The 26,444-nt window shown below is 38.1% G+C and overlaps 1 protein-coding gene across 8 annotated transcripts in view; it reads left to right on the top strand.

Moving 5' to 3' along the window:
* Positions 1-26,444, top strand: part of OMA1 (OMA1 zinc metallopeptidase) — a 91,487-nt gene that overhangs the window by 43,057 nt on the left and 21,986 nt on the right. For 7 of the 8 annotated variants that reach the window (XM_086390212.1, XM_086390214.1, XM_086390209.1 and 4 more), the window contains 2 exons: positions 1,459-1,608; positions 21,612-22,064. In XM_086390212.1, the coding sequence (XP_086246338.1) occupies positions 1,459-1,608; positions 21,612-21,818 (357 nt within the window). In that variant the 3' untranslated portion in view covers positions 21,819-22,064. Of the gene's footprint in view, positions 1-1,458; positions 1,609-21,611; positions 22,065-26,444 lie in introns of those variants that run through there. The other variant, XM_086390213.1, reaches the window with a different exon arrangement.

Here is a 26,444-nt window from a genome sequence, read left to right as displayed (position 1 = left end):
TTTGTCTTTTTGTTTGTCACAGTTGCACTGTTTTAAGGCTGATAGCACATTAAGGCTTTTGATAGCACATTTTAGTCAATACAGTGTAATTTAAAAAATTGTTTTAATCAAAAGTAAAACTGGTTGGGAAATACAATATAACTACTTTTTTCCCAGCCACTTTTTATAGGAAAAATAAGTTAAGAAGTGTGAAAAAATTGAATAGGTTTATAATAATATTTACTAAATCACTTTATGTAGGATTTAGAAAATAAATTTTAGTATAAAATAAATATATTTTAATACATTTCAGAAATAACCTCCTCCACCATCAAACACCCCATTTATCTCTTAGGGTAGCTACTATTAATGTTTTTTAAATAGCTTTCCAGAAATGATCTATGAATAGATAAGTATATGTATGTGAGTATATGATGGAATTGTACACACACATACACAAAATCTGTATACCCCATCTTTTTTTTTAAAGATTCATTTTTTTGTAAGGTATTTTGAATGGCTTAATTCAAATGTTCTTCAGTAAGTTCAAGGAAAAGTAGACAAATTGATGTGTACATTAAAACTATAACTGTCTTTAACAGAAAACAACAAAATTCTGTAAAGCAATTATCCTTCAACTAAAAAGTAAATAAATTTAAAAAATACATTACTCATACGTTGATAAATGTTCACTTCAAGTGAATTGACGAGGTAAATGTAAACAGATGTATTAAAAATAAATCATAGAGTAATATCTCTGATTTCAAACTTGTGAAATCCTTCTTAAGAATAAATACAATAAAAGAAATTTGTAAAGGAGGAAGTTAAGCTTTGGCCAAAAAAATGTCAACAAATGAAACCTATAGTGTAGGTTTAATATCCTTTAAAAAAGATTTCCAAGAGGGAATGACTGATTTTAAATGTAAATGAATGCTAATAGTGGGTGGAATCAAACAGCATAAAAACACTAAATTTTTTCTGGAGTCAGCACTTTAATCTTATATTCTAAAACGCAGAACCATTTTTGTAGTAAGATATAATGCAAATAAAATTGGAATTTCACATAAAAGTGTAACTGTCTTTATTTGAGGTCTTCTAATTATTCTGGTAGTATAGATGAAGAGTAAACTTTCTTTATTATAGTTTGTTAACAGATTAGATTTTAAAATCTTTTTATGAAAACCTAAAAAATTTTAATTTGTATGGAAGATTTTTGCCCTCAATATACATTCTTAATATCCACCACACTTCTTGGGAGTGGGATTATTGTGACGTTGTCTAGTGGGAGGGAGAGGGAGGAGGATGCTTTACCATATTGTTGAGAGTTGTTGTTTTTTTTTTTTAAGCAATGAGCACATTTTACTTTTATTAAAATGATAATGGTAAATATTTTTAAGAAATGTAATGACATAAAGGTAATTTAAAAATAATGTCCTCATTACTAAGCTTACGTTGTGCTTTTATTAATTTTGGTTTTAGGCCTGTGTGGACGTCAGAGCCAGTTCAGTGTTTTGGCAGCAGATGGAATTTGCAGAAAGCCTCCATGGTCATCCCAAGTTGCCAGAATGGTTGTCTACACACCCTTCTCATGGCAATCGAGCTGAGCACTTGGATAGGCTCATACCTCAGGTGAGCTAACACTGCATAAGGCAAGACTTTATTGTTATGGTATCATTTATTTTTAATACTGTTACTTCCTGTGCCTAGAAAAAGAGCACTAGCCTGTCAACCATTTTTATTACCATCAGTTTTCAAAGGATTTCACTGAAAAGTAAAAAATCCTGCTAGTCCACAAGTCCTGGTGAATAAATTGGTATGTATAGTTGACTTTTCATGATAGTCAAGGTTTAGCACTTTTAGTATCATACTTTTTAGTTTTAACTGATTCGGTGAAAGTCTAAAAGTCAAGGTATATTTTTCATCATACTGATCATAATCTTAGTGATTTCAGCTTATCATTAAAAATACCAGTTAATGAATTGTGTGAAATTTCGGGTTGAGTATTAATTCCAGTAGTGATGCTGGAATTTGTTTTGTTTTGTTTTTTAGGAAAAAAAAAAAAAAAAAACCTTCAGATTAGTTTGCTTTCTGGTTAGTTCTCTTAAAAGATAGAATAAAGTGTGTGCTGTGTGCTCTTTTTTTTTTTTTTCCTTTGTAGAATTCATTAATGGATCAAGCTGAAACAGCTTTCTCCCAAGTAGTACTCACTCTCTTTTAAAACTCTTTTGATTTAACATATTCAGAAGTGCTTTCCACATAGGTACAAAATGAATGTCAGTTGTCTCTAAGGCAGCCTGCATCCTCTCTTCTGCCTCATGTGCTTAAAAGCAGAATATTCGTTACCAGTTTAAGAATTAGTCTTGGGCTAATTGCTAAAGGGATAACACAACAGATACAGATATATTATAAACGTCTCTTTAAATATGACTTCAAATTCAGAAGAACAAACATTGAGTACCTGCTATAAGAAAGATGCAAAAGAAATAATACATAGTCTTGATATTTTAAGATGCTAAAATAAGTAAAAAATGATTCTTAATATAATAAGGAATATTATTTATCATAAGAAAAGTAGAATACAATGGTATACATTGTGAAGGAAGAATAACCTTATTACTTGGTGTAATAATAATAACCGTATTTTGGGGGTAAGCCTCTTATTTGTGGTAAGAAACTACCACAAGATTCATTCATTTATTCATATGATCAACATTTATTAATATTCATTGCTAATGTACTGTTCTGTGTTGTATTGTGCCGGGGAGTGAGCAAGGAACAAAGCAGCCTCTTGTTTTCTTAGAGCTAACATTCTAGTTAAGGAATGCAAATAATAAACAAGCCAACAAACATACATATAGTATGTCAAGCAGTTATAAGCACGTTGCAGAAAAACAAAGCGGATGAAAGGTGGGAGAGAGGCCTGGGCAACAGAAGGTATACTAGTCAGTGTTCATTTGTCAAGGAAGACCTTAATACACAGAATTTGGAAAGAAGCAGGGGAGCAAGTCCTGTGGATATCTGGAGGAAGAGTCTTCTAGGCTGAGGAAGCAGCTAATGCCCAGGACCGGAAGTGAGACTGTGCTTGCTTGGTATATTCAAGGAATAGCAAGACACTGGGGCTGAATGGAGTAAGGGAGGGGAGAATGGTTGAGGTGTGAGGCGTCTTCTAAACCACTGTAAGGTCTTGATTCTTATTTCAAGTGATATGGGAAGCTAAGCGAGGGCTTTGAGCAGAGGAGGCTTGATCTGGCTCAAGTGTTTTATAGTGATCACCGGGTCTCTTTTGTGGACTATAGGGGAGCAAGGGTGGAATCAGGAAGCCTATTTAAGAGGCTCTTGCAGTAATCCTGGTTAGAGATGATGGAGGCAGAAGAGCGGGAGAGAAATGGTCAGATTTTGGACGTATTTTGAAAAGAATGATGACTGGATTTGTTGATTTTTTGAGCTTACTTTATGCCTTTTATGAGCACCGGGTCAGCCAGACATAGGTTATTGAGACCTATCCTAAATACATTTCGTTTATACTCTTAACTTTAAGGAAAAATACGTGAGAAAGAAAGAGCAGTGAAATTTACTTGATATAACGTGTAGTAGTTATTGCCCTTGAGAGACAACATGGGACTGGGACAGTCAGTTTCATAAGTAGCTGATTTGTATTGAAGAGCGCTGACTCTGAGAGTCTTCTTAGTGGCACCCCAGACCCAGGAACCTCATACTACCCTGGGAATGGCTTAACCTATCTCTAAATCCATAATAACCATATGGTTTTCTCTTAGAATTTCCTTTGCTTTTTGCTTAATGAAATTCTAAAAATACATGGTTTGCTTAAACTGGATAATGAGTTCTACCTAACTTTTATCTGAAGCCTGTCCTAAATTCCGGGTTTTTGTTTCATCATCAGATAACTAATGATCTTTAAAGAAGTAGTAAATGTTCTTTAGAGAAGTCTTTAAAATAATAATAAATTGAGTAGTGAGTATGAAAAAAAAAATGGTTGGAGAAACAGATATGTTATTTGGAAGCCAGTGATGAAGAAAAAATTAAGAGATATTTTTCTTCTAAAAATAAACTATTCTAGTTCGGAAGCTTAATTTGAAAACCTCATACAATTTCTTGTATTTTTCCCCCCAAGTGATTAAATTCAATTTGAAGGTAATAAAACTCTACTACAATATTGGGAGTAATTCAGTGATTGAAGTGAAACTGATAGTAGAAGAGTATATTGTTAATTAGAATACATAGTCATAATTCAGAGATCGGAATTCCCTACTATCATAGGTCTAATTTCTGTAATGAAAGAAAACGATTCCTCAGGCAGTATCTGGAATTATGTGAGTCTGTGTCGTCTTAGAGACTATCTTTTTTGGGTTGGATTTTCTTTAAGGTTTCTTTCCTACTAAAGTGAGGACAGTGTTGGGTTGCACCTAAAGCTCCTGTCCTTTGCCATTTCAGACAGTGATGTACATCTAAAGGGTGGTTGGGCACCAGTGTGCAGAGGTGTCTCGGTCAGAGATGAGGATTTCAGAATCACCAGGAAATGCTGGTAGTTGAAGTGGTGAGAGTGAGTGAGTTCACTTAGGAGGTAAGCACAGGAAGTGCTCTTGGACACTTAGCTGTGTTAGGTAGAGTCCATGCTTAATTGGTAGGAGGAAGAGCCTGTAGTAGATTAGGTTCGTAGGAAAAGACCAAGAAAGTCAGGAAAATGAGGTTCTTTGGTCCTCTGAGAATACAAATCTTGGTAACTTTGATGTTTTAAAATTTAAGTTTTTGAAGATTGTATATTTTTCTTTTTTATTGTTTTCCTGTAGATCATTACAGAAGTGTATTGTCTTACCATAGCATATTAATGTTTATGATGTTTTAAATCTATATTTGAGCATTTTTCAACAAATATTTATTGATTACCTCTTACGTGCTAGATTATAGGTATTGTAGGTGTTGTGACCAAAATAGACAAAACCCCCTGCCCTCAGGAAGTTTATTTGGCAGTAAAGGGTGAGAGACAGTGAATAGAATAAATTAGTAATATACAGAATAAATCACCAGTATATTGCATGTTAGTAATAAATGTAAGGGAGGGAAATAAAGAAGGAGGAATTGTGTATTATCTTGGGCTGCCATAACAAAATCCATAGACTTGGTAGCTTAAGCAACAGAAATTAATTTATTCACAGATTTGAAGGCTAAAAGTACAAGATCAGGGTTCTGCCTTAAGCAGCAGAAATACACTTTTCTCAATTCTGAGGGCTGGAAGTTCAATACTAAGGTTCTGGCTGGTTCAGTTTCTGGTGAGGTCTCTCTTCGTGTCTTGTATGTAGCTGTCTTCTCGCTGTGTCCCGCGTGGTATAGAAAGAGTGATTGCTTTTTGTGTCTCTTCCTCTTCTTAGGAGGCACTGTTCCGTCACAAGGGTCATACCCTCATGACCTCATCTAAACATTACCTCCCAGAGGCCCCATCTCTAAATACCATCACAATGGGAATTAGAGCTTCAGCATACACATTCCCAGATGACACAGTTCATTCCATAGCAGATAGGTAATGTGTGAGCAGAGGTAGTCATGGTTGCTGGAATAGCTGTTTGAAATGGGATTGGGTCAGAGAAGGTTTTACTGGGAAGAAGGTATTTGAAGGAAGACTTGAAATAAGGGAAAGAGTGAGCCATGTAGCTTCCTGGGAGGAGGAGCTGTCCAGGCAGAGGGAATAGTAAGTACAAGTCCTTGAGCAGAAGTGAGCCAGCTATATTTGAGGACCAGCAAAGAAACCAATGTAGCTGCTTGGGGTTAAACAAGGGAAGGTGGAGGGAGCAGGTTTTATAGGCCCACCAAAAAAAAGAGGGGGGGGGCCTAGGTTTTACTTAGAGATGGAGCAGCAGTGGGGGCTTCCTTGGAGGCTCAGTGATACAGAATCTGCCTGCAGTGCAGGAGTTGTAGGGGACTCAGGTTTCACCCCTGGGTCAGAAAGATTTCCTGGAGGAGGGCATGGCAACACACTCCAGTATTCTTGCCTGGAGAATTCCATGGACTGAGGAGCCTGGTGGGCTACAGTCCATAGGGTCACACAGAGTCGGACATGACTGAAGAGAGCCTCAGTGGAGTGTTTTGAGCTGAGGACTAGAGGAATAACAGGATCTGTGTTGTATTTGAAAAGAGTGTAATCTACAGCTCCTACAAAACAGTATAATCATGTAATTTTGGAGTGTTTTAGTTTAGTATATTGTTCAGAAAATAAGCCAATTCCTTTTTTTGTTTTGTTTCTAAATCAAGCCTTCAAATTGGAAAAAAATATCCTTGCTTTTTAAAAAAATGTGAATTATGAGATAATGCATGTGTAAACGCCTAGTTAAATATAGTCCTGTGATCCACTAGTATTTAAAAAGGATAAATAAAGAGTTATAGTAATGATATTATTTGTAGTTAATGATACGGTATGTTATAATTTTATTTACTTGAAATAATCAGTTAAATTTAGGAAACACATATCCCACATATTCCGTTACCATAACAACTTGGGTGAAAAATTGAAGAACAGATGTTATATCAACCTGTTGATGTTTAATAGTATGACAATTTTAAAATTATATTCAAATTTTAAATTTATATATACCATACATAATCCTTGAAAGAGATAACCTTATTTGATTTTTTCTGTAAGTATCATTATACTATATGAATAGATGTTAATAAGAAAAATTGTATAATAACCTGGGGTTGAAATTTACTTGGCGGATTTATTTTACAACTGAAAACATTTATACTAAATTTTTTATATTTCTTCTCTTAACAACTCTCTGTCATCCTTTCCTTGGCATGGGGAAGGGGATAGAGAATAATAGAGTAAATAGGGAAGGCATTTAATTTGGAATTACTATTTGTCTGGGGTTATGTTATTATAATCATAATTTTGAATAGGATTTATTTTTTAATACTCTTAGAACTTTCAATGTCAGCTTTATTTGTAAACTGTTTTTTAAATCTTGAGTTTCAGATTTACTACATTTAATTTTTAGGTACAAGAATCACTCAGTGGCAGACCATAAATGCATTCATTTTAATCTCATTTTACTTCAGATTCTTTAAACTTTCAGGAAGCTGGGGGTTTTAACTCACGTGTAAATCATTCTTACATATTTATAATTGGACAAAGTAAATGCATAAATCATTAATATTATACATTGCATAAGGAGAAAATATGAGAGTGTTTAACATTGAAGTGAAATGTCGTTGTTGGCCAATGTACACAAACACACTGCTCACCTCACAGAATTTCATTTTGTCTGACATGAAGAGTGTTGAGGAAAAGGCAAATATCATAGCAGCTACTGTAATTGAATTGGCCTCTGAATCATATAAAACCAGTAAGCCTGACAGTACCATTGTCTTAAAACCTTAAAAAAATATTATGGTGCATTTGATGTGTATCTACTTGAGGCTGAAATGAATGGGCTATTAGAAAAAAATTGCTTTTAGGAGGAAAGGGGAGAAAAGTAATGATATCTTTAGAAAAACATGTTTAAAAAATGGAGGTGATTTTTTTTTTCCCCTTGAAATGTCTTGGTTTCTGTTTTCAAAGGAGGCTTTTAGCCTAACCATGAGGCTTCTTGGCATTAATTTTTTTCCTGTTCTTTTTCCTTTTTCTCTTTTGAACTTAGTTTATTTTTTATGCATATGTAATTGCTGTTTTACTTGATATGTAGTACCAGATATCGTTCATTTCCTTTTCTGTGGCCAAGTGTCATTTACAGTGTTGTAAGTTTTCTACAACTTACAGTATGGTAAAGTAGCTCTAAGGCCATGAAAGACAGAGATAATACCCAAGGATGCACTTGACAGGGCACCGAATGACCGTTTACTGCCCGTTTCAGAGTCTTTCACAGCTTTTCTCTTTGTTTCCTATTGTCTCCTGTTAACCTTTCAAGTAGACACCAGATCAGATCATCCTGTCAGACTAATAAAAACAAGTTTTTTGGTTGTTTTTAAGTAGCCACACACTGTATTGTGTTTTCTGGTGTATTTCCTATTCCTTGAAGTGGTAACCTACTATTCTTATTATTTTCTCTTAAATTTGTTTCTAGTGAGTTTTTGCACTGAGGTTATTGATACTAAAATTTTAGATCTTTTGAAAAGTATATGCTTACCTTCAGAAATTAAGGTAAAGAGTTGGAAATTCAGAGGGTGTAAAGGGACTGCTTTCATATTTCAGGAAAAACATTTAAACCTCTCATGAGCCATTTAGAATTAAAAGATATTGATGTAAAATCAAGGTTGAAGTTATAGAAGTGTAAAAATGACAAAGGAAAAGTAAGGTTGTTTTTTTTTTTTTAAGAAAAGATTTTTAGTTTTATTTTTGATGGTAAAAATGTTAAAACATATATAAAGATAGAGAATAATTTGAATAATTTAATGAACCCCCATTTTCAGTCACATTCAGTAGTATTAAGTTTTTTATACATTTGCTTCATTTGCCCCTTCTCTTATTTCTTTCCCCTGAAGTATTTTAATGCAAAACTTATACATGAGGGCTTTCCCTCCTAATACTTCCATATTCATTTTAGAAACTAGTACTGTTTTCTTCTGTAATCATACCACCATCATAGCTAAGAAAACTAAGTAATTTCCCCTTAATAAAGTTAAATATCCTTTGTATACTCAAATATCATCCCAAAGTATAGTTCTATAATTAGTTTATTCAAATCCAACAAATCCATATAGCATTTCCCTGCTTTGTCCCTTAAGTCTGTGATTTTAGAACAGTCTCCCTGCCCTTTGTTTGTTTTTAAACGTGTTATTGATGTGTTGAATAAATCTAGACCCACATTCTGGATTTATCTGATTACTTCTTTGTGGCCTTGACCAGCCTCTTTCTCTGTATGCCTATAAGTGGAAGTTAACTTTTGGCAAGAATATTTTATAGGTGGTGCAGTTATGCTTCATATGGCTTCACATCAGGAGTCTCTTAATCTGGCTGCCCCATGTTCAGTGATGTCACATTTGATCAGAGGGTTTGGAGGGTGATACCGTCACCCCTCCTTTGGGAATGTGGTTTTCCCCCTCATAGCCAGCAAGTGATTGTGAGGTGGTGAAACGGCACTCTGCCAAAGATCCAGTTCTTCAGCAATCTGAGAAGTGTCTTTAATTGAAGAAATATCCTCCTCTCTCTTAAAAGGCTAAGCTGATTGTGTCTTCAGAAAGTGAAAGTGTTAGTCGCTTCAGTCGTGTTCAACTCTTTGTGACTTTATGGACTGTAGCCCGCCAGGCTCCTCTGTCCATGGAATTCTCCAAGCAAGAGTACAAGAGTGGGTAGCCATTTCCTTCTCCAGGGCATATTCCCAACTTAGGGATTGAACCCAGGTCTCCTGCATTGCAGGCAGATTCTTTACTGTCTGAGCCAGCAGATAAGCCCCGTGTGTCTTTAGGAGGAATCTACCTAAGTAGAACAGTGAAGAAGGAACTCAGACCAGCCAAGTCAGCTCTAATGGAACAAAAGATGTTGCAGGCACATTTTTCTCCTATTTAAGAGTAGATTTAAGACGTAGGTAAGTGAGGTTTTTTTTTTTTTAAATCACAATGATGATTAGTGCATAAGAGTTGAAAGGAAGGTTGGTCACAGATAATTGTATCGATATTTAATAAATAGGTAGTGTCTGAGAGTCCTCAAATAATACCACAAAGATCTTCATCTCAACTAAATCTAGCATTAACGACAAAAACCAAAGCCCCCCAAATGCCCATTTTCCTCGAATAAGATAAGCTTTAAATAATAGAAAAACTAAAAAAAAAAAGCAAATCTCAAGCTAATTTAAAAAATTTGCTTCATCAGAGATGCTTTCCTGGTGGCTCAAGTGGTAAATAATCTGCCTGCCAATGCAGGAGACTTGGGTTTGATCCCTGGAGCAGGAACATCCCCTAGAGGAGGAAATGGCAACCCACTCCAGTATTCTTGCCTGGGAAATCCCATGGGCAGAGGAGCCTGGAGTGCTACAGTCCATGGGGTCACAAAAGAGTTGGACACAACTTAGTTTAGTTGCCCAAATTAGTTGCACATGCAGAGGCAGCACCATGTAAAGCTGCATGATAAGGCTGATTCAGCTACATTGAAAGTGACAGGAAGAAGAAAGAATGACTTTACAAATGTAAGACACACCCACTTCAAAAAGTTACTTCACTTGTGAATACTGCAGAGTAGCTATTGGAAAGAACAGAATTGATGCTCCAGAGCAAAGACTTACTGATGCTCAGAGATAGAGCAACATACATAGCACAACCAAATTAAAACATCTGAAGCTAAAAAAGGTGTTTAAGAAAATGGAAGCATATTGAAGACACAAGGAAATCCAAGCTGCATGTAACAGTGATAAGGGTCATTTGTTTGGTCTTTTGACAAGACAGAAGACATTTCTTTGACTAGTTTCTATGTCACATTTTTAATTTAGATAACATTTCTCAGGAAAAGTTTTTAGAAGAATCCCAGAGCATCATGCAAGAGAAACCTGACATGAACATACCTAGATACATACATTTATCAAATGTTTGCCCTTCATTGCAAGGATAGGCTTTTACGAGATGCCGTGGTATAAAGAGAAATTTTAAAAACACTTAAAGAGACTTTGGATCTTACTTTTCAGACTTTGGAGAAGTGTAAGAGTTTAAAGGGGAATGGAACAAAACCAACCAACCAAAAACCAATGGAACGAATGCATTTTGCTATGGTATCTAACCAAACCAACTTTCATTGCTTTTAAGATGGTGTGTGCTCAGTCACTCAGTCGTGTCTGACTCTTTTTGACTTCATAGACTGTAGCCTACCAGGCTCCTCTGTCCATGGAATTTTCCAGACAAGAATACTGGAGTGGGTTGCCATTTCCTACTCCATGGGATCTTCCTGACCCAGGGATCAAATCCGCGTGTTCTGCATTGACAGACAGCTTCTCTACCACTGCACTACCTGGGAAACCCCTTTTATGATGAAAGATCCCTTAATAAATGAAACACATACAATGAAGTGTCAGTGAAGTACTCAGTAGCAGTGGTGAACTTTCCAAATCCACTGATGCTTGAGAATTAGATAAAATATATAGTTTAGCTTGCTATTTAGCAATATATAGGATTGTGATTATAGCTTGCACTCTGCTCTTCTTAGAAAACCAAAGATCATGTAAAGAAATTAACAGAGAATTGAGTTGAATAGTACAAAAAGAAGATTTAATGGACATTAGAAACTAAATGCTTGGGAATGAATGTTTATTTTCTTCTTTACTGCCTGAGTGCTCAGTTGTTCCAGTTGTGTCCAATTCTTTGTGACCCTTTGGACTCTAGCCCACCAGGCTTCTCTGTCCATGGGGTTCTCCAGGCAAGAATACTGCAGTGGGTAGCCATTCCCTTCTCCAGAGGATCTTCTCAACCCAGGGATCGAATCTGGGTCTCCTGCATTGCAGGTGGATTCTTTGTCATCTGAGCCACTGGAGAAGCCCTGGTGGGGCTAGTAGTAAAGAACCTGCCTGCCAGTACAAGAGACATAAAGAGATGTGGGTTTGATCCCTGGGTCAGGAAGATCCCCTGGAGAAGGAAACTGAGATAGCAGTGTCTCCTGGATGTTTAACGAATGTTTTATGTATTTGTGCGGAGATCATGCCTCCTTCCCTCTTGGCCTAAGAAAGGGAAACTTTCTCCTTCCCTCCCTCCACTATAAGATACTTTAATGATAAGTATTTAACACTGAGCCCAGGATTTCAAAGTAGTTCATATCATAACCCCAATTTAGATAGAACACCTGGCACAGTGCAAGACACATAGAAAATGAATGGTAAATGTTAGTTTCTTTCACTCCTAGTGGGAATCTTTAGGCTGGCTAATCCCATATTTAATGCTACGTCTTCCATGGGATTCTTAGAACTGTATATTCTTATGTGAATGCATTCCTGCTTTCTCTTAGGCTGTAAAAACTCTTAAGAATGTTTTTCCTATGACATTTATCATAATGATTTATTCATAGCTTGTGTTCTATAAATGTTTGTTTAAAATTCAGCATGCATTTATTAAGTACTATTATGTGCAGTGCATGGAGTTAAATACAGAAAACAAAGTAAGGGAAAAAGCATATTCTAGTTATATAGTAGGAAAGCATTGCTTACTTTAAAAGAGAGGAAGGCATATTTAATAAGATAGATTTGAATTTATAAAAAATAAAAGATGTTGGTACCACAAAGCATAGTGAAATAAATGTGGAAAGTAAAGTGAAAAAAAGAATGTTTTACCAACATATGTGATAAAAATCTTACTATGCAAAACAGATGAAGACTTGATGAAAATATACGTGGTCTGTAACAGGATTCTGCTTGATAGGTAGAGGAGAAAAACAGTTGACGTGTGAAGAAATACTAATATAAACCTTTATGAAGTATATATAGTTTTTCTAGCAGTTAAGGAAATGTAGTTCAGATGTTGCCAAAGTACGTTTTATTCAGTAAAGGATTACTCAGGAAACATAATGTGCAAAAAAAAAAAAAGAGAGAGAAAAAGAAACCACATTAGTTCATGTAATGCAGAAGTATAAAAAACAAAAACAACAAAAGTGGGTTCCGATTCCTTTTTTCTAAACCTTTTTGCTTTTCCATGTGCTGTGCTGTGCTAAGTGGCTTTAGTCATACCTGACTCTTTGAGGTCCTGTAGACTGTAGCCCGCCATATGCCCCTGTCCATGGGTTTCTGCAGGCAAGGATACTGGAGTGGGTTGCCATGCCCTTCTCCAGGAGATCTTCCCAATCCAGGGATCGAACCTTGTCTCTTATGTCTCCTGCATTGGCAAACGGGTTCTTTACCACTAGTGCCACCTGGGATTACTTCCATGCCAGCTTTTGAAAAAGATAGTTTTGTTTTTAAGACAGATCTTAGGTTCATAACAAAATTAAATGGAAGGTACAATTTCCTATCTACCTCTTGCTTCCATGTGGGCACATCCTTCCCCTCTATCAAAATCCTGCACCAGAGTGGTACATTTGTTACTATAGATGAATGTACATTGCCACCATTATTATAGCCCAAAGTCCACAGTTTACATTGGGGTTCACTCTTAGTTGTACATTTGGTGGTGTTCTGACAAATGTATAATGCCGTATTTATCCTTATAGTACTACGTAGTGTAGGTTTCATTACCCTAAAAATACTCTTTGCTCGTCTGTTCATCCTTGTCTCCCTCCTACCCCCTAACAGACAAGGATCTTTTTAGTGTCTCGATAGTTGTGCCTTTTTCTGAATGTCACATATATCACTGGAATCACACACTATGCAGCCTTTACAGATTGGCTTTTTTTTTTCCTCTTAAAAACACGCATTTAAGGTTTCTCCGTCGCTTTTTATGGCTTGAAAATTTTTCTTATTAGTGCTGAGTAATATTCTGTTGTCTGCTTGTAGCACAGATTATTTATGCGTTCACCTACCAAAGAACATCCTGGTTGCTTCCAAGTTTTGGCAATTACAAATAAATAAACAAATACTAGGCAGTGTTTTGTTTCCTGCCAGTCACTTAACCTCTCTAGGGTTCAATTTTCTTCTCTGTAAAATTTAACGCATGATTTCCAAGAATTCTGAGATTTGAAATTATGTGGTTATCTTGATAGAAATCATGCACTCTTACATGGATTAGGTCAGATATGATTGCATGATGATGATATTATAGGGTGATAAACCCTTCCTAGTGAAAGCAGTCTGGTCCTATATCACAAGAATTACACTCTGTTCTTATGCTTTTGATCAGATCATTTTATTTTGGGGAATTTTCCTTCCCAACTGGAGGTTAGAAAATAACATCTTTTTTTTTTTTTTTTTAAACAAAGATTTTCATAGCACGGTAACTTATAAAAGCCACATAAAACAAAACTATGGAAACTATTCACAAGCCCAGTAATGGGGAAATGCAAAGTGAATTGCTTGAGGGCAGGGATCATGACTGTTTGTTCTGATTCGGGTGTACCTAGCACTTTACTCAGTATTGGGTTCTAAGTTTCTGTTGAAGGCAAAAGTATTGACGAAAGGAAAGAGAAGAGCTTTTACTGAATATAAAAGACTATTGGAGATGGTATTCTCCTCTCTTTGTTTGCTTTTTCACATCTCTTATTGTTAAACTCAGCTGTACCCCGTTACCTGCTGAACCCCACACTTGGGCCTTTACGGACACCCAGGAACGCCTTGGGCGTGTGATGTAGCAGCCGTGACAGGATGGCTTCTCACTTGGGAAAGAACATCAGCCTGGTTATAAAGGAGTTAAAGCAAGAGTAGCATGTCCCAGTTTTGCCAGGACAGTCTCAGGTTGTGCCTGATGTCTTGGTGTAAATCTTATTTTAATAGCATTTCCTTTCACTCTCAGAGGTATCCTTGTTTGGACAGTAGGTCACCATTTGGCTGAGGGTCTGAATTTCTGTTTACTTTAGTGCTGTAGCTGGGAAACATTGTTTTTCTTTTTTCAGTTCAGTTTAACAAACATTTACTTAACACTGAGTACATATCACATTCTGTCATATTGTGAGATACAAAGAAAATTCAGACAAGACCTCTGTCACCAAAGAATTTCACTTCAGTGCTTTTTCCTCTTTATTTTGGTAACTCACAGCCTCATTCAGAGTCCTAGACCCAAGCTCTTGCCCTGACCTCAGCCAATTGGAAAGACCCTTTTCTGACTTGCCTCTGGTTGTATGCCCTCCTCTCCTGTGAGACCTAAGGGAATAGTCCCTTTTAAGAACCTATGCTGTCATCATTTGGCATAATGGAATTCCCCACCCAGATCCTTTGGAGCCTGTTTCCAGGGCCTGTGTGGACCTCTTCCCTTGGACATGCTCACACAAGGTCCCTCCTAGTGCCAGGTGGGCGGTTGTGGTGGGAGAAGGGAGTGGACAGCAGGCCAGTGGCAGCAGCCAGGGTAGGCTCCCTGCAACCTTACAGTGAATTCAAGGATGCTAATTTTGTGTTTGGCCATCAGCGTCATTTTGATTGTCTGTTCCTCAAAGTAGAACAGAACATTTTTTATGTAGTCATTTTAGATATTTAAATATATGGTGTCTGAGCCTCCGTTTGCATTCTTGCCATGGACCCCACAGATGTCAGAAACAGGCGCACTCAGAGTAAGACCCAGATCCCTTCCCTGACCAGTGAGATCCCACACGATCTGCACCTGCCACATACCCACTCTGCTGCAGCTGTCCTGGCTTCCACACTGTCCGGAACATGACTCTCCCATCTCAGGTTCTGGCACTCACTGCAGCATTTTGGAAGTATCTTCTTCTGGATACCCGAGTTACTTCTTCCCTCAGGTCCTGTCCTCTACGTCTTCCCTCCACCCCTCCAGGTCATTATTTTTTCAGTGAGACCTAGTGAAATGTTCAGTTTAGTCCCTCAGTCATGTCCCACACTTAGCGACCCCATGGACTGCAGCACGCCAGGCCTCCCTGTCCATCACCAACTCCCGGAGCTTACGCAAACTCATGTCCATCGAGTAGGTGATGCCATCCAGTCCTCATCTTCTATCGTCCCCTTCTCCTCCTGCCTTCAACCTTTCCCAGCGTCAGAGTTTTTTCCAGTGAGTCAGTTCTTTGCATCAAGTGACCAAAGTATTGGAGTTTCAGCTTCAGCATCAGTTCTTCCAATGAACATTCAGGACTGATTTTATTTAGGATTGACTGGTTGGATCTCCTTGCAGTCCAAAGGACTCTCAAAAGTCTTCAACACCACAGTTCAAAAGCATCAATTCTTCAGCACTCAGCTTTTTTTTTTATAGTCCAACTCTCACATCCATACATGACTACTGGAAAAATCAGAGATTTCACTAGACAGACATTTGTTGGCAAAGTAGTGTCTCTGCTTTTTAATATTCTGTCTAGGTTGATCATAACTTTTCTTCCAAGGAGCAAGCATCTTTTAATTTCATGGCTGCCGTCATCATCTGCAGTGATTTTCAGTTCAGTTCAGTGGCTCAGTTGTGTCCGACTCTTTGCGACCCCATGAATCGCAGCACGCCAGGCCTCCCTGTCCATCACCAACTCCCGGAGTTCACTGAGACTCACGTCCATCGAGTCAGTGATGCCATCCAGCCATCTCATCCTCTGTCGTACCCTTCTCCTCTTGCCCCCAATCCCTCCCAGCATCAGAGTCTTTTCCAATGAGTCAACTCTTCATAAGAGGTGGCCAAAGTACTGGAGTTTCAGCTTTAGCATCATTCCTTCCAAAGAAATCCCAGGGCTGATGTCCTTCAGAATGGACTGGTTGGATCTCCTTGCAGTCCAAGGGACTCTCAAGAGTCTTCTCCAACACCACAGTTCAAAAGCATCAATTCTTCGGCTCTCAGCCTTCTTCACAGTCCAACTCTCACATCCATACATGACCACAGGAAAAACCGTAGCCTTAACTAGATGGACCCTTGTTGGCAAAGTAATGTCTCTGTTTTTGAATATGCTATCTAGGTTGGTCATAACTTTCCTTCCAAGGAGTAAGCGTCTTTTAATTTCATGGCTGCAGTCACCATCTGCAGTGATTTTGGAGCCCAGAAAAATAAAGTCTGACACTGTTTCCACTGTTCCCCCATCTATTTCCCATGAACTGATGAGACTGGATGCCATGATCTTCATTTTCTGAATATTGAGCTTTAAGCCAACTTTTTCACTCTCATCAAGAGGCTTTTGAGTTCCTCTTCACTTTCTGCCATAAGGGTGGTGTCATCTGCATATCTGAGGTTATTGATATTTCTCCCAGCAATCTTGATTCCAGCTTGTGTTTCTTTCAGTCCAGCGTTTCTCATGATGTACTCTGCATATGAGTTAAATAAGCAGGGTGACAATATACAGCCTTGACGTACTCCTTTTCCTATTTGGAACCAGTCTGTTGTTCCATGTCCAGTTCTAACTGTTGCTTCCTGACCTGCATACAGATTTCTCAAGAGGCAGGTCAGGTGGTCTGGTATTCCCATCTCTTTCAGAATTTTCCACAGTTTATTGTGATCCACACAGTCAAAGGCTTTGGCATAGTCAATAAAGCAGAAATAGATGTTTTTCTGGAACTGTCTTGCTTTTTCCATGATCCAGCGGATGTCGGCATTTTGATCTCTGGTTCCTCTAACTTTTCTAAAACCAGCTTGAACATCAGGAAGTTCACGGTTCACATATTGCTGAAGCCTGGCTTGGAGAATTTTGAGCATTACTTTACTAGCATGTGAGTTGAGTGCAATTGTGCAGTAGTTTGAGCATTCTTTGGTATTGCCTTTCTTTGGGATTGGAATGAAAACTGACCTTTTCCAATCCTGTGGCCACTGCTGAGTTTTCCAAATGTGCTGGCATATTGAGTGCAGCACTTTCACAGCATCATCTTTAAGGATTTGAAATAGCTTAATTGGAATTCCATCACCTCCACTAGCTTTGTTCGTAGTGATGCTTCCTAAGGCCCACTTGACTTCGGATTCCAGGATGTCTGGCTCTAGGTGAGTGATCATGTCTGGCTCTAGGTGAGTGATCACACCATTGTGGTTATCTGGGTCATGAAGATCTTTTTGGTATAGTTCTTCTGTGTATTCTTGCCATCTCTTGTTAATATCTTCTGCTTCTGTAAAGTCCATACCATTTCTGTCCTTTATTGTGCCCATCTTTGTATGAAAAGTTCCCTTGCTGCTACTGCTAAGTCACTTCAGTCATGTCCGACTCTGTGTGACCCCATAGACATCAGCCCACCAGGCTCTCCTGCCCCTGGGATTCTCCAGGCAAGAACACTGGAGTAGGTTGCCATTTCCTTCTCCAATGCATTAAAGTGAAAAGTGAAAGTGAAGACGCTCAGTCGAGTCCGACTCTTAGCGACCCCATGGACTGCAGCTTACCAGGCTCCTCCCTTGGTATCTCTTATTTTCTTGAAGAGATCTCTAGTCTTTTTCATTTTATTGTTTTCCTCTGTTTCTTTGCATTGATCACTGAGGAAGGCTTTCTTATCTCTCCTTGCTATTCTTTGGAACTCTGCATTCAAATGGGTATATCTTTCCTTTTTTCCTTTGCCTTTAAAGTGAAAGTGAAGTCGCTCAGTTGTGTCTGACTCTTTGCAACCCCATGGAAGGTAACCTACCAGGCTCCACAGTCCATGGGATTTTTCAGGCAAGAATACTGGAGTGGGCTGCCATTTCCTTCTCCAGGGGATCTTCCCAACCCAGGGATCGAACCCAGGTCTCCTGCATTGCAGACAGACGCTTTACCGTCTGACCCACTAGGGAAGCCCTTTGCCTTTAGCTTCTCTCTTTTTCTCAGCTATTTGTAAGGCCTCCTCAGACAACCATTTTGCCTTTTTGTATTTCTTTTTCTTGGGGATGGTCTTGATCACTGCCTCCTGTACAATGTTATGAACCTCTGTCCATAGTTTTTCAGGCACTCTGTCTATCAGATACAATCCATTGAATCTGTTTGTCACTTCCACTGTAAAATCGGAAAGGATTTGATTTAGGTCATACCTGAATGGTCTAGTGGTTTTCCCTACTTTCTTCAGTTTAAGTCAGAATTTTGCAATAAGGAGTTCTGAGGCACAGGCAACTCTCAGTCTTGTTTTTACTGACTGTATAGAGCTTCTCCATCTTTGGCTACAAAGAATATAATCAATCTGATTTCATTATTGACCATCTTGTGATATCCATGTGTAGAGTCATCTCTTGTAGTGTTGGAAGAAGGTGTTTGCTATGACCAGTGCATTCTCTTGGCAAAACTCTGTTAGCCTTTTCCCTGCTTCGTTTTGTATGCAAAGACCAAATTTGCCTGTTACTCCAGGTTTCTTGACTTCCTACTTTTGCATTCCAGTCCCCTTTAATGAAAAGGACATCTTTTTTGAGTGTTATTTCTAGAAGTTCTGTTAGGTCTTCACAGAACCGTTTAACTTCAGCTTCTTCAGCATTACTGGTTGGGGCATAGACTGGGATTACTGTGATATTGAATGGTTTGCCTTGGAAATGAACAGAGATGATTCTGTCATTTTTGAGATTGTACCCAAGTACTGCATTTCAGACTCTTTCATTGACTATGGGGGCTACTCCGTTTCCTCTAAGGGATTCTCACATCCCCTTCCCTGCTTCTCTTCCCTTAATGTGCATCACTGTCCAAGATTTAGAAGCCGTAAAAGACTAAACTAATTTTTTCCCTCAAATATGTTTTTTTCAAAATCCCTTAAGAATCAAGACTTTCTTCTCTTAAAAAATTTCTATTTTGGTTTTCGTGTTTTAAAGTCGTTCATGTACCCGCTTTAAAGAAGCACGTAGTTCTCTGAGGCTAGTATGTGAAGCAGCAGTCTCCCTATCCTGCTTCCAATTTCAAGGGTAACTGCACCTCTATAAAGTGGTTCTTTCAGTATTTCCTACCATGTCCATGTAACATGCTTTTATGGCTATTTCCTAACTTTTCAGTATTGGGTATTATATGTTTCTTTTCTCCCCATGGAGGATGAGAATTACTGGGGTCCAACCCCAGTTGGATCCAGGGATTCCCTCGAGAGGACTGCGTTGGCAAAAAGGATAGAAATAGAGAAAGAGATAAGGAAAAAATTCTGCAGTTAAGAAAATAGAGGAGAGAAGAGAGGCTGATACTCCTTGGTTTACGCAGAAAGCCAATAAAGCCCCAGCACGGGACTTGCTCTGTTCACGTAGGCTGTAGGCGCCCTCTCGAATCGCGGAAGGTGCCCCACCTTAGGCACCTTCTCTAGTGGGTCTTAGAAGCCCAAGGCAGGAAAGTGAACGCAGAGGGCCCCTGCGCCTCAGGGGATCAGCCTGAAAAGGAAAAGGAAAGAGAAAGAACGACATGGGGAGACCAAGCTTCAGTGAGCAAGGCCCGCAACTTTATTTTCCAAAGTAGCTTTTATACCTTAAGTTGTGCATAGAAGATAATGGGGTGGGGCGGGGGGGTAGAGTCATGCACGGAGAAGGCAATGGCACCCTACTCCACTACTCTTACTTGGAAAATCCACTGGACGGAGGAGCCTGGTAGGCTGCTGTCCATGGGGTTGCTGAGAGTCGGACACGACTGAGCGACCTCACTTTCACTTTTCACTTTCATGCATTGGAGAAGGAAATGGCAACCCACTCCAGTGTTCTTGCCTGGAGAATCCCAGGGACGGGGGAGCCTAGTGGGCTGCCGTCTATGGGGTCGCACAGAGTCGGACATGACTGAAGTGACTCAGCAGCAGAGTCATGCAAGGTCAGCAGTCCTTGATCCTTATCGAAGCCAGGCTTTCTTTCTGCAAACTTATGTACAAAAGCTTTAGGTGATTTACATCATCTTCTGGCCAGGAGGCCTGTTAACATTTTATGACCCTTTCTTCAGAAAACTTATTTGTCTCTAAAGGTGATTATTCTAAAGTCAGGTGCCACCCTCTGAAAGCATTAAAGTTGCATTCCTATAGGGCAAAAGTGTGGTGGGCTATAACAAGAAAAGAATTAACTCAAGGGTCCAAGGTTACAAACATTAAAGCTACTACTTACATTTCTATACACCAACTATATTAATCAATACACTCCCAGGGACACAGTAGGTAAGGGATATGGAAACTTGGAAGCAAGCATTAGCTCAACAAAGAAATCCTGTACTAGTTCTATTCTAACAATTTTAACTCTCTAAGAAGCTCTGCATTGTTAGAATATCTTAAGCTTCCTGTGCCTCTTGTGATTGGGAGGCTGTGAACAATCACATGCGTAGCTGTAGGAGTCCAAACAAACCTGTCAGGCAATGTAGAAAGTCATCAGAGGGGTTTGAATTGAAATAGTCCTATTATGCCCAGGAGACTTATTAACTAGAGTTTTAAGTTGATTTTCTTACAGAGAAAGGTGGTCAGGGATAGCCCCCCGTTAACGTCAGAAGAGTTGGTGAAAGTTGTGAAATAGTGAAACAGACAGATTTTGGTTTTGGGGTAGATGCTCAGGCTGGTCCAGGCGGGGGCGCTCTTGAGCCCTGACTCGCCTTGCCCATCAGGGCGCTCCTGCATGACCTTGTCATGGGTGGGAACTCCCGTGCTGGCTCCCGGCACACTGTCACATCCTCTGCATACACAGGCATGAATATAGCTCTCCCCCTTTTGGTTAGATAAAGATCGATTTTTTAAACACTGTAAACACTAATCACAGCTGAGCCGTTTGTATACTGTGCTTACTTTTCTTTTTCCTGCAGCATTTTTATTTTCCCTGGAGTTAAAAGGTGTCATGATTTTGATTTGCTTACTTGTCTAGGTTATTAGCATCATTTCCACCCCAGACTGTCCCACTTATGTATATCTTCTTTCAGTGTGTTCACATCTTTTTTTTTTTCTCTCTCGAAAAAAATCTGAGTCTTCAGATCTTTTTGATTGGAATATTATTCTCAGGATTGGCTCGAGTTTGACAAGTCGTAGAGATACCTTCAAGAAGCCTTGTTTATCCCCAGTAGAACAGTGGGCAGTCATTGCAGATACAGTTGTTTTTTGCAAATACCTTATTGTATGGATAAATCATGTAAATACGACTATTTACTATGAATTTACATATGTTCTCTTTTACATATTGTATTTAAGATCCCTTTATTGCAGAAATATAGAATGTATTCTTATTTTTCATTGTTTTAATTAATTTATATGTGTGTATATATTTTGTATTGTATTCTTTCTTTATAGGCTCTCAAAATTAGAGAGACCTGTAATTGCCCACCACTTTCTGGACCAGACCCTCGATTACTATTCAAACTCAGCATGAAGAATTTTCTTGAAGCAGAGAAAGAAGACCTAAATATCACTGTTAAACAGAAAATGGATGCTCTTCCCATCCAAAACCAGAAGCAAATACCATTAACATGCATAGTGGACAAAAGAACTGGCAGCTGAATTAAAATTTATGAGACACAGGATACATGAAGAATGCAGCAGTCCTTATCATTTTCATGTTATTTTTAAAAAAATGATGTTTGAAAGGAAAAAAATGGATACTCAGGGTCAAATCATGTATATTACAGGTATTATCTAAATTCTTATACTAGGTATTTATTTTTCATGAAATGTTGATATATTTAATCAATTTAAAAATATCTTTAATGAGGAAAATGCCACAGAATAAATTTGTATTACACTTTTTTTTGAATCTTGATTTTTTTTTAATCCACAAAAGTGAACTAGCAGTTATATTTCTTATTTTCTTTGATGTTTTGTTTCATTACCTTGTGGTAACTCAGATGTTAAGGGAGTTGAATCAGGCTGATACCAGTATGAAGATAATTTAACTGATGAACTCTTTTTAACACAGAATATTGAGCCTGTTGTGTATCCTTGTCATTGGTTCCAGCACTAGATCTACTTTTTCAGTTCTGAAAATAAAACAGACTAAGAAATCATCTTGGTGGTTAGCTATCAAATGCAGGAGTTTGGTTGACTATTAAAGATAGCTGACTATAGGTGGAGGGTTTTCATGCACAGTGAATGATACTGCTGAATGATAATTTGGTAAATATTAAAGAAATGGTGGAGATGGATTTCTTAGCTCACTGTTTTGTTCAGACATTGTGGTCTCAACATATTTGAATATCTCCAGATGTTTAATATCACTGATTGCCCTTTAAAAAAATTTATATAATGTTTGATACATGGAAAAGGGTATACAAATACCCTATAAATCTATAAATTGATAGAACAGTATCAACACATTGAAGCTACTGTGTGAGGAGGAGCTTAACTCATTTACTTCATTATTATAGCTTACTAAACATTCGTCCATAATTAAATACTTCTAGAACGCCACTTCTGTGTCATCTGCCAGCTGTCTGGTGTGAACCTGTGTACTTTATTGGTCAGTTGGTTCAGTGTTTGAGAAAAAAAGAGCTAGACATGGACCAGAGGGGTGTTAGGATGGGCTGGAACTGGCAGTGTCAGTATCTGTGACCACATCTAACCAAGAAGAGAAATCCTATGGCTGCTTCAGTTCCTCCTCTGGCATCTGAAGTGAATTCCTCTTTTGGCCAAATCTGCCTGGAGCCATTTGTGACCAGGGATTCTGGGACATGTAGTTCCATATAGGTCAAATTGCTACAGTACAAATCTGCACATGTTCTGTTCCTATACTTGTTTGTTGTATTGTAAACAAGAGACATTCATCATTATTTCTGCTTAGAAAATATCAGAAGAGTTATTTAAGATATCAGAATAGTTTAAAAATAGTTTAACTTGATTATGTCATTGTTTTGTTTTCCATTAAACCATATCTTTTATTTTCAAAGCCATGAGATAACTTAAAATAGTAATGTAATCTTACCTTCTGTTGAAAGAAAGAATTCTTTTAATTTGATAAGTAAGTTGAACCTTGAGCTAAAAAATTTTTTTAAATTATCCAGTACAGTGCCATCTAGTGATAAATAATTTACTTTCTGGTTGAAGATCACTGCTACATTTTACTTCTTGATAAATCAAGAACTTCACTTTTAATCATGCCTAACTCCTTTTTTTTTTTTTAAATTCTGTAACAAAAATACATTTTATTTATTTTAATTGGAGGCTAATTACTTTACAATATTGTAGTGGTTTTGCCATACATTAACATGAATCAGCCATGGATGTACATGTGTTCCCCATCCTGAACCCCCCTCCCACCTCCTTCCCCATCCCATCCCTCTGGGTCATCCCAGTGCACCAGCCCTGAGCACCCTGTCTCATGCATCAAACCTGGACTGGCGATCTGTTTCACATATGATAATATACATGTTTCAGTGCTATTCTCTCAAATCATCCCACCCTCGCCTTCTCCCACAGAGTCCAAAAGACTGTTCTATACATCTGTGTCTCTTTTGCTGTCTCGCATATAGGGTTATCGTTACCATCTTTCTAAATTCCATATATATCTGTTAGTATACTGTATTGGTGTTTTTCTTTCTGGCTTACTTCACTCTGTATATAGGCTCCAGTTTCATCCAGAACTGACTCAAATGTATTCTTTTTAATGGCTGAGCAATATTCCATTGTGTATATGTACCACAGCTTTCTTATCCATTTATCTGCTGATGGACATCTAGGTTGCTTCTATGTCCTGGCTATTATAAACAGTGCTGTGATGAATATTGGGGTACACGTGTCTCTTTCAGTTCTGGTTTCCTCAGTGTGTATGCCCAGCAATGGGATTGCTGGGTCAGATGGCAGTTCTATTTCCAGTTTTTTAAGAAATCTCCACACTGTTCTCCAGAGTGACTGTATTAGTTTGCATTCCCACCAACAGTGGGATGCAAATTTCCCCTTTTTCCATTCCATCTCCAGAATTTATTGTTTGTAGACTTTTGGATAGCAGCCATTCTGACCAGCATGAGATGGTACCTCATTGTGGTTTTGATTTGCATTTCTCTGATAATGAGTGACGTTGAGCATCTTTTCATGTGTTTGTTAACCATCTGTATGTCTTCTTTGGAGAAATGTCTGTTTAGTTCTTTGGCCCATTTTTTGACTGGGTCATTTATTTTTCTGGAATTGAGCTGCAGGAGTTGCTTGTATATTTTTGAGATTAATTCTTTGTCAGTTGCTTCGTTTGCTATTATTTTCTCCCATTCTGAAGACTGTCTTTCACTTTGCTTATAGTTTCCTTCATTGTGCAAAAGCTTTTGAGTTTAATTAGGTCCCATTTGTTTATTTTTGTTTTTATTAACATAACTTTTGAACTGTGGTGTTGGAGAAGACTCTTGAGAGTCCCTTGGATTGCAAGGAGATCCAACCAGTCCATTCTGAAGGAGATCAGCCCTGGAATTTCTTTGGAAGGAATGATGCTAAAACTGAAACTCCAGTACTTTGGCCGCCTCATGCAAAAGTTGACTCATTGGAAAAGACTCTGATGCTGGGAGGGATTGGGGGCAAGAGAAGGGTACGACAGAGGATGAGATGGCTGGATGGCATCACTGACTCAATGGATGTGAGTCTGAGTGAACTCCGGGAGTTGGTGATGGACAGGGAGGCCTGGCGTGCTGATTCGTGGGGTCGCAAAGAGTCGGACACGACTGAGCAACTGAACTGAACTGAACTGGGAGGTGGGTCATAGAGGATCCTAGTGTGATTTATGTCAGGGAGTGTTTTGCCTATATTTTCCTCTAGGAGTTTTATAGTTTCTGATTGTACATTTAGATCTTTAATCCATTTGAGTTTATTTTTGTGTATGGTGTTAGTAAGTGTTCTAGTTTCATTCTTTTACAAGTGGTTGACCAGTTTTCCCAGCACCTCTTGTTAAAGAGATTGTCTTTTCTCCATTGTATATTCTTGCCTCCTTTGTCAAAGATAAGGTGTCCATAGGTGTGTGGATTTATCTCTGGGCTTTTTATTTTCTTCCATTGTTCTATATTTCTGTCTTTGTGCCAGTTCCATACTGTCTTGATGAGTGTAGCTTTGTAGTATAGCCTGAAGTCAGGCAGGTTGATTCCTCCAGTTCCATTCTTCTTTCTCAAGATTGCTTTGGCTCTTTGAGGTTTTTTGTATTTCCATACAAATTGTGACATTATTTGTTCTAGTTCTGTGAAAAATACCATTGGTAGCTTGATAGGGATTGCATTGAATCTATAGATTGCTTTGGGTACTATACTCATTTTCACTATATTGATTCTTCCAATGCATGAACATGGTATATTTCTCCATCTATTTGTGTCCTCTTTGATTTCTTTCATCAGTGTTTTATAGTTTTCTGTATATAGGTCTTTTGTTTTTTTAGGTAGATATATTCCTAAGTATTTTATTCTTTTCATTTAAATGGTGAATGGAATTGTTTCCTTAATTTCTCTTTCTGTTTTCTCATTATTAGTGTATAGGAATGCAAGGAATTTCTGTGTGTTGGTTTTATATCCTGCAACTTTACTATATTCATTGATTAGCTCTGGTAATTTTCTGGTGGAGTCTTTAGGGTTTTCTATGTAGAGGATCATGTCATCTGCAAACAGTGAGAGTTTTACTTCTTCTTTTCCCATCTGGATTCCTTTTATTTCTTTTTCTGCTCTGATTGCTGCGGCCAAAACTTCCAAAACTATGTTGAATAGTAGTGGTGAGAGTGGGCACACTTATCTTGTTCCTGACTTTAGGGGAAATTCTTTCAGTTTTTCATCATTGAGGATAATATTTGCTGTGGGTTTCTCATATAGCTTTTATTATGTTGAGGTATGTTCCTTCTATTCCTGCTTTCTGGAGGGTTTTTTTTTTTTTATCATAAATGGATGTTGAATTTTGTCAAAGGCTTTCTCTGCATCTATTGAGATAATCATATGGTTTTTATCTTTCAATTTGTTAATGTGGTGTATTACAGTGATTGATTTGCAGATATTTAAGAATACTTGCATCCCTGGGATAAAACCCACTCGGTCATGATGTATGATCTTTTTAATATGTTGTTGGATTCTGTTTGCTAGAATTTTATTAAGGATTTTTGCATCTTTTTTCATCAGTGATATTGGCCTGTAGTTTTCTTTTTTTTGTGGCATCTTTGTCTGGTTTTGGTATTAGGGTGAT

Source organism: Bos grunniens, chromosome 3 (assembly GCF_055505025.1).
Source record: "Bos grunniens cultivar Pamir isolate PY7600 chromosome 3, Bosgru_T2T1.0, whole genome shotgun sequence".
NCBI classification, from domain to species: Eukaryota; Metazoa; Chordata; class Mammalia; order Artiodactyla; family Bovidae; genus Bos; species Bos grunniens.
The sequence above is the reverse complement of the archived record's forward strand: the minus strand, read 5'-3'. Positions and strand labels throughout refer to the sequence as shown.